The following is a 16,400-nucleotide window of genomic DNA, read 5'->3' as shown; positions in this document are numbered from 1 at the left end:
CAGTATCTCACTTTTATCATTGTTCAGTTACGATTATTGATTTTAATCCTCTTATACTATCAATTGTTTTGGTCACACTGACATTATTGAGATTATAAAGATTTAAATGTAACTATAATTATGTGTGTGATTGTATGCATTTGTGAGGTTTTCTGAAAAATGGGGAGGGGAAGTGTGAATTTTTTTAAATCTCTTTTCTAAAAATAATTGTTTGATATATAATGGAAGCCAGAGACTATATGGTTCAATGTCACTTTTTCAAGTTTGAAATCAAACTGACAATCAGTCACAAAGGCATTATAGTGATGTGATCAGTTTCAAGAGTTTAAAGTTGAAAGACATGGTGGTTGGTATTGAAAATCAACGGGTTAAGCCAACTTGGATGACTATCTCATAGTAATGACATGAATGAATGAATACAAATCCAGGTACACAGAGGTTGAAATTAAGACAAATATTTGCTGATAATTTATAATAGGTTTACAGATGAACATTTCACTTGTGACTCAAAATTGTTTGCAAGATAAACCTGAAAAAAAAGCTGTGACTTTGCAGCTAAGATTTTGGAATACTGGTAATGGTACAGAGTGGATGGGATGTCATATCAGGTAAAAAATTAGAAATTGAATTCATAATGTTGAACTTGACAGCCTCAATGGTATGTATTGGGGCCCGGGAACTCAGTGGGTTTTTACAATTTTAAAATGTTTCTGCATAACAAAATCTTCCATAGGCCCACGTTGCTACTAGTCTCAAACTTGTTGAACAAATTTCCTCTATACTACATATGTCCCTTTTACTATCTTTATAATGTTGGGGATAAATTCTGATTCTTCACTTTTCATATATTTGTGTGGGGATTCAATTGTACGATGAATTGGACATTATCATCATAGCTTTTACAATTACGGTTTAGTAAATGGCACACTGTGATAAGAGATGGCCATAAAATGTAATGACAATTGTCATTGAATTCAATGAAACCAGGGACATGTTTCGGCATGTAGTCCCGGGGCTCTCAATCATGGCGGTATTCCTTACGTTACAATTTATGACATGCTCTACTGGTTACACGGGACATTTTGACGCTGAAATGATATCGCTTGAAATTTTGAAAGATATTTGAAAGTGAGTTTATAGTATAAAACAAACGTTTGCAGGAATCTGCAGATAAGATGACATTACATTATGTAAACAAACGATGCCGCTGACGTGCTAACGTGTTCGCTTTTGCGCGCCAAGTTTGATGCACATAATTCTTTTTGGCGAATTGATCAGAGGTTTTAAACGAAAAGCGTCGATGTAGTTAGGCAAATGACAGTCACCATTATCATTTTTAGTCATAACATTGCGATGCTGGAAAATATGAGTAATCAGGATTCATGATTTGTTTGGGGGAGACACCGCGTCCACAGCGATACGTTGACCGCTGTTTGAGTCGTCCGCGTTGCAATGTTTATCGACGCCCGATGGCATTTCACTGCTGCTTGCAATATCTTTGCACGACAACATGCGATGGAAGTTCAAAACTGTATACCGAGGATAACTGACGTTCACTGTTCACGCCGTTTACTATGATGCGGAGCGAAAAAATGACAACAACGCAACCGGCATAGGTAGTATATTCATTCTGGGCGGCCATTTTCATAACTGACAACTGTCTATAAAAACGGTACACTGGCGATCGCGAGTGAAATAAGCTTGGAATGGAAAAACTGATAACATACCTTGCCTGAGTAGTATACGAGCATCCAAAGTATATGTAGTACTGGTTTCAAAACTCTTTCAAAGACTGTCAATCTGATTTTTAAATTGGAGAAAAACAACGGTACTCCAAAACATCCGCCATATTGGGGAAATACGTTCACCGAGTGTTAATTCTTTTCTCCAATTAGGACCCGCCTGCTGGCGCTTGCTGCGCGACAATATTAACAAATTTTATAAAAATTGGTTAATAATATGTTTTCCCGATCAGTCATGAATTAATTTCCCTCCTAAACTCGGGATATGGACACACTTTCAATACTAGAAGAGAAAGTGAAGGGAAAGAAATGTACAAGCCTCAAATTGCATTGGAGAAGTGATTTAACCAACAGTTGTAGCTCAAACAACCAGGAAATGTAAATGTAAATGTACTTTTCAATAATCCAATATCGAAACTTCAAATATTCACCGGATGCTCGAAGAGGATTCCAGTTAGCCGTAATTCATAAGGAGGTTGAAATTAGTGTATTATTCCCATAAGTAGGATCACCACTCTGGTTTAAGAAATGGGGCAACAGGGTCAAATAAGAAAACGAGCTTGCTTGATGAAAATCTTGATTTTGTCAGTTATATTTGCTGACAGTGTCACTGCCATGGGATTTGCATTGCCATCTATAGGTGGATTAGGGACAGCAGCTTTAGCTGGCATATATACAGCTGGAAACAGATTCTGGTGTACTTTTAAAGAATGTTGTCCTAAAAACTGGAATGAAGCAAATATAACTGGTAAGTCCATCCGATTGTTATCAACAAACTGAAAGTGAAACTGGTTATTTAATAATGTTTGTTATTGTTTATGTTATTAAATTCATGTTACTTTTGTAATCTGATGGAATAATTATCTGACTACAATATAGGACATGTATGTATGATTATCTTTTGCACTCATTGTACGTCCTGACTGCATCATGTATAAAAATCTTAATGTAGCAGTTTCATCATATATTTGTACCAGCACAGTAGTTTGTGTGCACACATTCTATTCAGAGAGGGTCATAATACAAAATAATGTCACATTATGTATTTACAAATATTCAAAAAAATATTGTCATCGGCATTTGCACCTTACAAACATTTGTATGTTACATATGTCAGAAATGGCTTGTCTTAAACTAGATGAGAGCGAACTTTGAACCTTGACCCTCTATGTACTTAATACATTAATTTGATTTTTAATGCTATATAACTTATAAGTTTCTGCATACACATATGTTGATAATGACCTTTGACAGTGTGGCTTTAATTATCAAGTTCAAATGGTTTACCATACAGGTGGGATCATGTAGACTCTGGCCACTACATTTGTATGTTCCTTCGAAGGAATGTTTTGGCCGGCGTCACAGATCCAGCCAACAGACAGGCTATTGTAAAACAATAGAATGCTTATCAATAATCAAATGTATGGGATTCAAAATAATTGTCCTACAGTACTTGAAGGTTAAAGGTCAGATTTTGATAACAATGAAATTCTCTACTAGTACTAATCATATGCTCATGGCAGTGGTACAAAACAGAACTTGCCAAAAGATATGACCATTTAAAGATTTATGCAAACTAATGCTGTATTGGGTTCAAAGGTGAAAATAGAATTCTGCTGTCAGAAAACTGTATGTGGCTGAATGATACATACTCTTTAATGATTATCTTGTTTGTAAACATGAGAGAGGTATGTCTTGATGAAAATATCTCATCATATATCATTCTATCAGGTCTTTTTGTAAAGCTCTCTAGTCTCAAACCTTTGACCTTGAATCCCCCCCCCCCCATCTACTTGGTCAAATATGAAATAACATGGGTATTTCGTAGCAAGAATTTAAATTCCATATTGTGATACCTATGATTATGAAGTATGACTTTACATTGATTTCTTCCATCAACAGCATTACAGAATACCTTGGCAACCAAACTTCATGGCCAGCATTTGGTAAAAGATGTTGTACTGAATACAATAAAGGGACATATAAGAAACCCCAATCCAGTGAAAGCATTGACTCTGTCATTCCATGGATGGACTGGTGGTGGCAAGAATTATGTCAGTAGATTCATTGCAGAGAGTCTCTTCAAAGAAGGCATGAATAGTAAATATGTACACTTGATTGTAGCAACGTTGCATTTCCCACATAAGAGACATATTGCTACGTATGAGGTAAGATTGACCTCACATCGTACCTTAACATTACCATTTGTTTTTACATTGTATTTGTTGGAAACACTTTTTTATTCAGTTAAGTCAACTTTTCATGACAATTTTGTATGTGAAGATGCAAAGTTCTATCGCTGATAGTGATATCTGCAGTCGCCATGCTTGACCTTATCCGACAAACCCTTGTAGGAAATCCCAAAAATGGCAGAACACATTTGAAGTGAAGTGACATTCTAGTCCAGGGTCACAAAGGTCATGAAAGTCGACAATTGGACTGATTCTGGCCAATAGTGAGGGCAGTACACAAAACATCCAATGTAAATATTGTATTTTCCTTGTATTTTGGGCTCTAATGAACATATTTAGGAAGAGCTGTGAGACTAAATTAACAGACGCTTTCATTTTAAATTACCATCTTATTCAACAGGATGAACTGAGAGATTGGATCAGGTCAAATGTCACTCAGTGTGGTACACAGTTGTTTATATTTGATGAAATGGATAAAATGCCACCTGGGTTAATTGATGCACTTAAACCTTTCTTAGAACATTACACTGAGATTGGTGGGGTGGACTACAGAAAAAATATATTCCTATTTTTAAGGTGAGTTCTAATAAAATTGTATATGTTGATGGGATTCCTCTGAGGCTCATTGTAAATATATCGCTGGTAGGGTTGTTATCATCCCTCCCCATATGACTGTGGATGGTCAATCTACTGTCACTGACTTGTTTCTGAATGGCTAAAGTCCTTGGGCAAGATTTGAGCCATGAATGTGCCTCAGTCAACCCAGCTGTATAATTGGGGACCTGGTAGGATAGAGGTTGCAATGTGAATGCTTTAATCCTATGTGCTTACAGAGTCTGCAATGGATTGTATACTACCCAGGGAGTTGACGTATAAAGGGCCATTGTGGCATTATTGGTCTGTACCAGGGGTAACAATTGGGAATTAAGCACTGTGTAAAAAACTATACATTATTAGTATTATTATGACTGTAGGTACACTTTAGGATAGCTTGGTGGAAATGAAAGCAAAAGAATCCTACCAACTGTTACCAACAGATGTCTGATATAATTCATGTAAATATGTTGCAGATATGTGTTGTATAAATGCCTATTTATAGGGCCAAATATAAATATTCTCACATGTCTGGGAGCTATCTGCTGTCTTATCTGATTTTGGTCATGTACACCACATGCAGTGTTGGCATGAACATACAGGATATAACTGTCAGTGAACTGAAATGGAGTGATATGATTGCAGGCAATAATAATTTGTTTGTTGCACAATAGCAATCACACAGACCCCCCCCCCCCCCCTTCAGTCAATGGTGGAAAGGGATGAGAAGATCGCCCTCAGTGGTTGATCTTGTAGTCTAGTCGACACTAAACTACTTGAAATTATTATATTGCGAGTGTTTTCATGTATTTTTTGTGAAATGGTAACATTTGGATAACTACCGTCAAGAAAATGAATCGTGTTCTGTTCCTGTTTCAGTAACTCTGGTGGTAATGACATCACCACAAAAACATATAACTATTGGAAAGAGGGGAAGAAGAGAGAAGAAATTACTGTTAAGGAAATGGATGAGTTACTTCATGTCAATGCATTTAATGAAGAAGGTAAAATATAATTAGCAACATTGTTATCAGTTTCTTTGAAATGTAGTACTTCTGTGTATAGCAGTTACCAGTTGCACTATCATGAGCTTCTAGAAATTCACACACACAAGAATACCTTCGAATAAGCTCCTAGGTCCCCAAAATTATGCTTGTCATACTTTCAACTCAGTTTATTATGAGAAGATTTCATGGCTTGTTCAGTTGCACACACACACAAACACACACACACACACACACACACACACACACACACACACACACACACACACACACATACACACACACATATACATACACACATACAAACACATACATACATACATACATACATACATACACACTCATACACACACACACACACACACACACACACACACACACACACACTGTACTCATGTGAAGATTACAACAAATTATAAACAAATAATTCTTCCATTTTTCTGTATTTGTTTCAACAGGTGGTTTATGGCACAGTGGTTTGATAGAGAAACACCTGATTGATTTCTTTGTACCATTCCTACCCATGGAGAGGTCACATGTCATGAAGTGTATCGAAGATGACCTCAATGCCAAAGGTCATCCTAAAGACAAGAACATCATCAGACAAGTAGCAGATGAATTACAATATTTCCCACCAGATTCCAAACTTTATTCCAAATCAGGATGCAAGAGAGTCTCACAGAAAGTGGATCTCATTATTGGTGAAAAAATGGGATTTGGTAGTCAATACAACGATGAGTTGTAGAGAGCGTAGTCTGGATGCCAACATGGTCTCTAATGAATCCATGTCTGGTCAAAGTCCCTCAATCAGCATAAAAATTGTTCATTCAATCAGTGAACCCCAACTGTTATAGCGGTGTATAAGTAGCAGCCCGAGCTGACAAATATACCATATTTGGACATTACATAACTCCCCTCAAAAAACTAACTTTATGAGGGGCTTTGTTATTGGTTAGAATTTTGTGATTGCTTAACAAAGACATGATGTTAGTGACTGTGTGGGTGGCTGTGGATGAATTTTAAATTGCACCTCATACATCTTAGGACTTCTAGAGTAATGACTTTGGCAATACTGTGAGTGGAGGTGTAAATCGTAACGATACCATATAGGAACTAGACTAAGAGAACGCTGAATGACAGACTTCTGAGATGCTCGTTCATCAATCATATTGATTTTCATAGTCTGCATATTGCGCTTAAGTACCTGTAACCATAAACAATGGACGCCCCTTCATTGTTTATGCTGTAACTACAAACTTCAAATCCCTTTTTTGAAAAAAAAAATCAGAAATACAAAGTAAAATCAAGGGAAACTGGAATTTTTTTGCTTGTACTTTAGCTACCAATGTCATGCCCATGGTCTCCAACCCTCAAAAGTATGTGTGTCTTTGATCTTCAGACATGACACTATTTTTACATACTGAATGAATTTTTCACCTACAGAACTATGTTACTTGGAGTGCCTTTCAAATGTTACTACAAAGAAACCATAACTGACAGTAGAGAGACTGTAGACACCCTCTGGGTATTCACGTACATAACTATGTATAGCAAGTAGTGTAATGAAATATTATCGAAATCATGAAACAGATAAGTACTGAATGCAAAGCCAAAAAGTTAGAGTTGCAGTTCAGCCTGAACAGATGAAATGTTACAGTACGAATTTACATGATGTTGCAGTGAGAATTGACACTGAGTTACAGCAAGTATTGATACTTGTATAGCAAGAATTGGCGCTAAATTGAGGCAAGAATTGTGACTGTGTTGCAAAAATGTTGTATCATGTTTTAGCATCTTTTTGATGTCAAGAATTTGACAGAGTCCAGAGATATTTGTGTTTTAAAAAAAAGTACATTTTCATGAAATAATTACTGGTGTACTTCAGTGTGCCCTCTAATGATAGCCAAATTTTGTTGTTGTGAGTCAAAATGATAAAAACTGACAATTTTTGTGAGTCACCACATAGTAAGAGATAGGGGAACACCAAATTTTGGTGCTTCACTAGAAATTGTGTGATGTCAGTGGTACATCAGATTGACTTTGAGGGCATACTGGTGTACTCCATACTCCAGGGAGAATCCTTACACACAACACACACACACACACACACACACACACACACACACACACAAAAAAAAAGAAAAAGAAAAAAAAAAGACTAGACTCGCACCCATTTGCTCACTAATAGGTCACTATAGTAGAGTGTCACATTATTCTTGTGCAAATACCCGTAAGCAAAATAACGTATAAATGCAACACTGACATGGTCACAAATATCACTACATTGTATTTTTGACTCGCAACATATCAATTACCAACTCAACACATCTCTCATTTGTCATTTCAGATCAGATAATTAAGTACATTTTAAATGCATACTTGCCACAAATTGGTAGATAAAAGCTTAGAAACATACTAGATTTGTAAACTTTCATTTCTTTTGCTTTAAGTCACTCTGAGTGTACAAATTATTTTGTCAGTACTAATACTGTCCATAAAATTTACATATAATGTATATGCAGAAATTTAAGATTTGGCTTATTGTATTATTTAAAATAAATGAATTAAAAATTTAATTATAAAGAGAAATTTGACTATTGTTTTCAGTCTTGTGCAAGTGGTAATGTGTTGTATACATACATACATTCATGTCCTTGTATTTTGTATGTGTGTGTGTGTACATTTGCTTAGCAATTTTTTTTCTGTAATAGATAGTCAACGAGTTCGGAGGGTTATGTGCCAATAAACGAGGGGGTGTATTAGGGTGTACCCTACCGAACGAGTTGTCTATATATCTTACGTGATTGGCTCAACGGATCTTTTTCAAAATGTTTGTGTAATTTGTTGCATGCACATTGAGTGTTGGAACATAATATAGGTCACACCCCTAAGAAAGAGCGAGTTATGGTTCCATATAACCAACCAAAATCAAGGCCTATGATTGGCCAAGTTGGTCTAGCCGTAGTATGAGTACGTTTGTTACATCGCTAGGCCCTCCTTTATCATTTAGGAATGTAGAAAATTGTAGGGCCTTGGACAAGACTAGTTCTGCTGAAATATTTCCTTGGTCCACATCAGATAACAATTTTGTATTTCATTTCTATACTAAATTTCATTTCTATTCCCTTTCAGGGTTTTGTATATAATATATATTTGTAATGTTTGTATGTTCTTTGTAAGGATCTTGTTGTGTGTTACTAAATTCATTAATTATGCATGTGTATATGTCAGGGCTTGAAATTATCTTTTTTCTTTGGTAGTTCCAGTGGTCTACCAATTTCAGAAATTGGTAGCCCAAGGATAGTGACCAGTAGTCCGATATTCCTGAACTGAAAACAGATTTCTTCTATTGAAAATATGTTATTAAAATACTTTTTATGTCTGTAAATCTTCCATCCTTTAAATCATCACATAATCAGTGGTAGCCTGAGTGGGCTTCATCACATAATCAGTGGTAGCCTGAGTGGGCTATCACCTGCAAATTATGGTAGTTCCATGACAAGAATTGGTAGTCTGTGGACACGAGATTTCTGTTAATTTCGAGCCCAGTATGTGCACAGGTGTGGCAGCTCTACAAAAGTATCAAACTCTTCAAACACTTTTCACATTTATCCCCGTATATATATGTCAAATCATTTGCATTATTCAACTTCAGAATTTCCCATTGTGCTAGATAACCACAGACTATACAACTGTATGTGAATAACGTTTACACGGTTCTTTATTCAGACTTTATTTATACAAATATTTACTTTTAAAAATAAACTAATAACAATACTGCACAGACATCATTGTTGTTGTTTAGCAAAATATTCAGCTACAGCTTGCAGTGCTCTACCACGATGTGAAATGGCATTCTTTTCATCCTTGTTCATCTCTGCATATCTGTGAAATATATAATTCAACAAAAAGAAATGACCTATCATTGACACGTCAAGTGTAACAGGGCTTTTTTACAAGATTTTAAAGTTAAGTAAATTACCAAGGTACTATTTTATCACCAAAAATCATGTGTCAGTTGATAGCAGTACTTATAAATACAAGTGTACTAAAGACAGAAATAAGTCTGACTGGACTTTTCATTTAAGTTGATAGCAATAATCAATACAAGTGTACTTAAGGTAGAAATAAGTCTGACTGGACTTTTCCTTTAAGTTGATAGCAATAATCAATACAAGTGTACTAAAGGTAGAAATAAGCCTGACTGGACTTTTCCTTTAAGTTGATATCAGTAATCAATACAAGTGTCGCCACTTCTTGTGACTTAGCAACGAATAATTCTATAAATTTTATAAATGTTACAAAGTAAAATGTCTAGTTTAGGACTGTCTTCTGAGCTGATATGATGACAATACATCAATTGTCTTACTCACGTCTTATCAAAGCCCTCAGGCTGAAAACATGGATCCCATCCAAAGTCAGGAGGTCCTCTAGGTTCGACTATATGACCCTGCAAGTGTCAATATGTGCAGTGGTTATTGATATACAGGTATTGTTATACATAATGTGATAATTAATATTTTCAGACTACAAATATGAGTTTTCACTCTGAGGCAACATAAGTCATGGTATGGTAAAACTGATAAACTAGATTTTGGGCTCCATTCACATGGTACTTTTTTACTTGACTTATTGTTGACATAAAGTACAGACCAATATCATCCAATATTACCATAGTCTTCATTTGTTTCAATCACTTAGCAGTAACCACACCCTGAACTTTGATCCCCTGAGGCTAAACCCACATCTAGGAAACTCAACACTACTGACTATAATCCAATGGAATTTTGTTTCAACATAAAAGTTTTTGGTCCTAAACTATCTCCTTGCACCTGGTCTATCTTAACTGACCTCAGGGTCAAATTAAAGTGTTCACATTTGTTTGTTATGTCAGGTTAAGATTAGAGTCATCTCAGAGTCAGACACAACTTGCCCAGTGTGAACCCCCTACATGTTTCACATGTGGACATTATGTAAGAATATGTGTTGCATGTATGTTTACATTACGTAAGAACTTGTTGAACGCCTGCATTATGTAACAACATGCCCAATATCTACATCATCAGTTGATTTGATCAATCAAAAGTTATACAGTATTATGTTTGACATTTCATACCGGTGTTTTTCCATGAAATAATTTTATGGGTTCATCTGGGTTTCCTGAGGAATATGCAAATGTACATAATGCATATGCTGATTTATCTTCCCAACCACTCAGTAATTTGTATAAGCCTGTCAAATACAACAATAAAAATTTCCTAAAAATTAATGTGATTTTTTGGTAAGTTAATGAATTACATGTCAACATATCATTTTACACATTAACAGACATGTTTTAATTAAATCACTTGACCTAAGCTTCTTCAGAGTCCACGCTAGACTGACAGCATGGCTCATTCTTTGACATGTTACTGTGATGTTATTGCTATGCCTCAGTAAAACGTTAACGAATGATTAGCCCTCTGTAGTTGATGAGGGCCCACAGTACAAGGATATTTGAGTACAAGTATGCAGTAGATATTGGTACATACAAAACAGCCCTTTTAGCAATGCTCCCAAAGACTGTGCAGAGAATCTAATCTGCTGTAGATGAATTTTATGTACAGGAGATCTGCTCGTCTGTGAGGTACGCTGCAATGGGGCGCCCTCACACATTGGTCAATCCCTCTGCCGGTGAGGGCGGAGCGACACGACATGTCTTACAGTCTATAGATCTACTTGTTTGGTAAGGGATGTTATTTAGTATGAACATGAAATTAGGACAAATGATTTGACTGAAGCATAGATATTAGAGAATGATTGAAGCATGTCAGTTTCTAAATCTAGAAAGCTAGAGAACAGAACTCATACATCATGATTCACAAATTTTCCTGCAATTGTGGATATCATATGGTGTGATGCAGTGATTGTCTTTAACACATCAATATTAACCTTATGTCTTTTAGAGTTGGAGAATTTGATGTTTTGTTTTTCATTTGAAGTGAAACAGTATTCATGCAAAATTCAGTACAGGACCAGAAATGGAATATCGATAAAATTTGTAATCTTTCTTCTAATTTTACAAAATGCTACATAAAGTCTGCCTTGGTGAAATCACACTTACCTGCTGGTCCTAGTTTAGCAAGGAACCATTTCCTATAAATGAAAAAAAAATACATGAGATAAATCCATGTCTGAATATCTGAGAAAGCTAATACATGTACAAATCAATTTACCCAAAAAGGGCTGTCAGTTTTAGCTATAGAAGAAAAGAGTGTTGAGTGATAGTTAGTAGCTGCGAGGTTATACCTGTACAATTCAGGTATACTGACTATTACTGAGTATGTTTATTTTATGAAGTATGGTAATACACTATTGCTGGTGGCTATAGGATAGCCAAATAGTGTGGTCTTAGAGAGCAGTCAAAGAGAGTCTTTTCCTAAGGCGCAATCTTTATGTTTTGCTTTCTTGTAAGGAAACCCTACTACAATCACATTAAGACAGTCCTGCATCCATCCTTCCAGGCAACTCTATTGCTGCCCCATACGGTAGTCCTATATGAAGTCTGTATACCTTGCTTACTGCTCCCAAATAGGGTACTCAATTCAATGAACTATATTTTTCTTGCTTTGTAGAAATCAATATAGAATTTGTTTTTACACAGTTCATTGGATTCATTTGAGCTTTTTGTTCACTTTTTTGTATTTTTACTCCTTACTTCATACTTTTTTGTTTTTTAGCCCTTGAAAAAGACTGTCTGTGCACAGTTGAAACGTCGGAATTCAAATAAAGCAGACATTTTAACCAGACTTGGACTTGTCCTTTTATTCAAACTCAAGAAATCAATGTATTCTAACCTTTTCAACCTGATTTGTAAAATCTTAAATCATTGCTCCATTGACCGAAAATGATCAAATGAAGATATACTTACACATAAGGTCCTGGAAGTCCATCTAAAGCATTGAAACATAAACAAGTATCTTCTGTTAAAACTGGTCCCTCAATCTAAGATAAAGGACAGGAATAAGTCTTAGTGCAAGGTTCATACTGAAAATGTTCATGTCAAATTTACAGTACGATTTTTTGTAGTCTTCAAATCAAAATTCATCTGTGTTGGTAAATCATAGTATCGAATTGAACTTTTGTTCCAAACACAAACTTGAAAAAGCGTGACAAAAAGTCTTGTGGACAAAGACTGAAGTGTGCAGTCACACAGGTACAATTTTTAAGTTTGTGTTTGTGTTTGGAACAAAAGTTCACTTCAATACTATAATATTTAGTTATTACTTAGCTTATTTTTCATCTTTTTATTTATTTTTGGTTGATTACCTTCCTTGCTAAAGTGGCTGATAATGATATACAAATGTTGTGGTTTTTTATTCATAAAACACTATGTATGCCCTTTAGAGACTTGGTTTATGTAACTCTATGTAATTACACCCTAGGGTATAGGGTACAAAATGCTGCAAACACACACATATACTCTGACTCTTAGTCTTACCCTTTTAGCTGCTTCTTCACACTTTGCTATACATATTTCATCAGGTTCACCCTGGTATTCCGGTACTGAACAATTAAAAATTAAGAAGATGATGTCAAAAGATTTAATATCATTGTGTCAATTTCGGAAACATGGTGAGCTAATTGGTATCTAGTGCTGCAGCATGTCCTGTACATCAATACGACAACGACAAATGAATTATAACAGTTTCTATCTAACAACACATCAAAATTTGGTATGTGGTGATTTACAAGAAAATGCAATTTTTTAATTTTTTTTATATAATTTTGGCCCACAATGGCAACTGTAGCTTGTTTGTTTTTTGTACATGTGCAGGCCTAAATCCACATGTTCTCCCATGTTCAATTGTAGTAAAATGTACTGCTAAACCTATACTTTATACTCTAAATTTCATAGTTTCTCTATATTTGAGCAAGACACATTCCAATAACATATTGTTAAATATTGAGATAAGATGTACTGAGATTAAAACTTTCACTCTATAACTTGTAACTATCTCCTCAAGTTCTGACTTTCCTACAAAGTGTGCATTCTCTGTAGTTGGACTGATTGTCATTTATTCAACAAACTGATACTCTACAACTTTGAACTTGGTAATTAGCTATTGACGTTAACAGGTTTTGTGTCACTGACCATTCACTGAACTATGCCTCCACTTTCAACATGTTATTTTGTCTCAATGTACATAAACATAACTGCCTGTATTTTGTCCGTTTAATTTGAATATCGTTTTTGTTTTTGTGCAGTAAAACGTGCATTTGGGGTGGTGGCCATGGAACACAATAAACTAACAAGATAGTGCATGGTTGTCCATTGATACACAATGTCTTGACACTTATTTGACATTTATATAACTGAGAATTTTGTTTTCATTGCTGTACAAACACCATTGGTGAATCGTGGTTTCTTTCAGCGGAGTGAAGACTTAAATCATTATCTAACATATTGGATATGGTTACTTACAATCAATTTTCTTGGACACTACAGATAACTTGTCAGCTAAAATATCTTTCACCTGCAAAACCAATTAAATGTATTATAAGTGAGTAGAAAGATATGAAAAGTTCAAAGCTTGACACTCTTTCATAGTCCTCTGTCTGAGCTTGGTTTTCTCATTTTACCAAATAGGCTTTTTGAAAATAATGCGACTTATGGCAGGATCAGGAAAAAAACACAAATTTATAGATGGTGACACCGAAAGTGTGTATCTTGGCAAAAGAAATTGTCTTTGTGAAATTTGGGACATTTAGAAATCAAATGGTTCATTGTCGTTCTGACACCCTAGCCCACAGGCGCTCGTGAAGTATGAGGTACGGAGTACCATACCTCGCTGTTTGACCTGACTTGTGTAGGCCTCAAAATATATAGCAACTTCACGAGCATGTACCTGTCCCACGCCACCTGTTCAGTCAATATTAAAGAGAGCGAATATTCAGTGGAGGAAAAGACTAGCCAGGTAAAGAAAAAAAACATAACAAAATCTGTGTTATTGAATCACCAAAATCAAATCAAATCAATTCAAATTATCACTAACATTTTCTTTTCGCACTGTGCTCAGATGATAATAACATCACACAAACACTTGATTCAACCTCTGAGATTCAACTTTTGAATCATTCATAATGCTATACAGGGAACCTAGGAACTGTGTTACATACATATAAATAAATAAACAAACAAACAAACCAAATATGCATGGGTATTGGGCAAATGAAATATACATTTAAACTCATGGATAACTATCTATAAATATGTATGTACATGTACATACTAGTATTGTACAGATAATAATAGAAACATGCAGTATATTATTTCAATAGTATACATGCCCGTATATATTTGTAGCTAGTTATTTACGCGTTTAAAATGATATTTCATTTACCCATGCCACATTGTTTGTTTATTTATCTACTTTGTAACACAACAGAGTTCCTGGGCTCCCTATGGTTCTAACTTCTCTGTATCCACGTACCCATACAGGAAAGATTACGCGTCCCTCTGGATTCTGGATCCAGAGATATGACACCACCCACAAGTTTATACTTCTGAAAAATTGGCGATTAGCACCTACCTCTTTCAGTTTGTTAGCGTTACCCGTCACAAATACTAACGCCTTCGTTGCGTTTGCTGTCATGTTGACACTCCTGACTACAAGCAGAACCGTAACGTGTCTGTGTGACCCCTGACCCGAAATTACTAGTAATACACAGGTGTGACGATTGAGGGCGATATACTATATCTGTGACGATTGCCTTCTTCACTGATTTTGTATAAGACCAATTCAATGTTTGTGCACAACCTAATTACTAATATCAACCTACAAATTGTGGTGTGATGGGGTGTGTGAAGAATAAAGAAGTGCATATAATTCTCTTAAATTTCAAGGTCTTAATCAAATCATACATTGGAAACATATAATTTTCTACACTAGGAATTTTTCAAATCCCAAAGTTATAGCTTCTTTTTTTTCATCAGCCAGCCAAATCATACTGTTGCTATACCATGACATTACTTGCATGTCATTTACTAGCCATCTGAAATAACAGTGAAAGAGAAAACGAACAGACAAAGTTCAAAATGGGAGGGAGTGTAGAAATAGAGTTGCAGACAACCAACTCATAGGAAACTTTTTTATTTCAAATTATTGACAAAACTGACTTTTCATAGTTAAACAATCACAAAAATAACTTTTTAATTTAAATATTTATGACTGTTTAAGTCATTATAAATCAGTTTTCATTGCACTTGTATATCTGTATATCTTGTCTTCCACATAATACTCCAGAGTTCATTATCACCACTTGGCTGTGAATAATACTCTAGAATTCATTATCACCACCTGGCTTTTATTAATATTCTCTATGTCTTACTAAACTGGAAGGGTGGTATAGAAGGACTCCTAAGTTTGTGGGGGTTATTGTCAAATTTGAGTGCATACAAGCTGATTTTAGTACAAGCTTTTTACTCAGAGTGAAAATACAATGTAGTACTTGCATAAAACTTCGACTAAACTATTCTAGTATAATGTTAATGCCAGTGCATGCCTTCTAGGACATTACAATTGTCTTCTAGCATCTTTAGAACAATTGATTGCCTAGTAGGGTGTGTGTGTGTGTGTGTGTGCGTGTGTGCGTGCGTGCGTGCGTGCGTGCGTGCGTGCGTGCGTGCGTGTGTGTGTGTGTGTGAGATAATAATTACTCAATATTTTTTTTGTATGTACATACTGAATTCTGTGATTGGATCATTGTAAGTTATATCTTTATACCAGGTTTGAGTTCAACCAGAGACAAGTGATGGTTAATTAGTATGCTTCAGTATTAAGTAGAATACAACATCATTTAATCTACAGCAAGAATTTATCATGTAC

General features: G+C 35.4%; 3 protein-coding genes across 3 annotated transcripts in view; 1 reads left to right on the top strand and 2 right to left on the bottom strand.

Annotated features, from left to right (window-relative positions):
- Positions 1-1,845, bottom strand: part of LOC144440835 (centrosome-associated protein 350-like) — a 30,717-nt gene extending 28,872 nt beyond the window's left edge. The window contains exon 1 of the mRNA XM_078130252.1: positions 1,728-1,845. The gene's annotated coding sequence lies outside the window, so the exon portion shown is untranslated. The remainder of the gene's footprint in view (positions 1-1,727) is intronic.
- A 280-nt stretch (positions 1,846-2,125) lies between these two features.
- On the top strand, positions 2,126-6,963 carry LOC144441137 (torsin-1A-like). Its single transcript, XM_078130669.1, has 5 exons — positions 2,126-2,490; positions 3,645-3,910; positions 4,335-4,510; positions 5,408-5,532; positions 5,991-6,963. Exons 1-5 carry the CDS (start codon positions 2,271-2,273, stop codon positions 6,275-6,277), a joined length of 1,074 nt encoding a protein of 357 aa, XP_077986795.1. The 5' UTR covers positions 2,126-2,270; the 3' UTR covers positions 6,278-6,963.
- Positions 6,964-9,252: 2,289 nt separating this feature from the next.
- On the bottom strand, positions 9,253-15,208 carry LOC144440969 (inosine triphosphate pyrophosphatase-like). The gene is made up of 8 exons (XM_078130446.1): positions 15,105-15,208; positions 13,997-14,048; positions 13,013-13,077; positions 12,443-12,516; positions 11,636-11,667; positions 10,649-10,764; positions 9,906-9,982; positions 9,253-9,417 (listed from the first exon to the last, which is right to left on the bottom strand). Exons 1-8 carry the CDS (start codon positions 15,165-15,167, stop codon positions 9,321-9,323), a joined length of 576 nt encoding a protein of 191 aa, XP_077986572.1. The 5' UTR covers positions 15,168-15,208; the 3' UTR covers positions 9,253-9,320.
- Between the last annotated feature and the right edge of the window lie 1,192 nt (positions 15,209-16,400).

Source organism: Glandiceps talaboti, chromosome 10, assembly GCF_964340395.1.
Source record: "Glandiceps talaboti chromosome 10, keGlaTala1.1, whole genome shotgun sequence".
NCBI classification, from domain to species: domain Eukaryota; kingdom Metazoa; phylum Hemichordata; class Enteropneusta; family Spengelidae; genus Glandiceps; species Glandiceps talaboti.
Note: the sequence above shows the minus strand (reverse complement) of the source record. Positions and strands in the feature narration are given on the sequence as shown.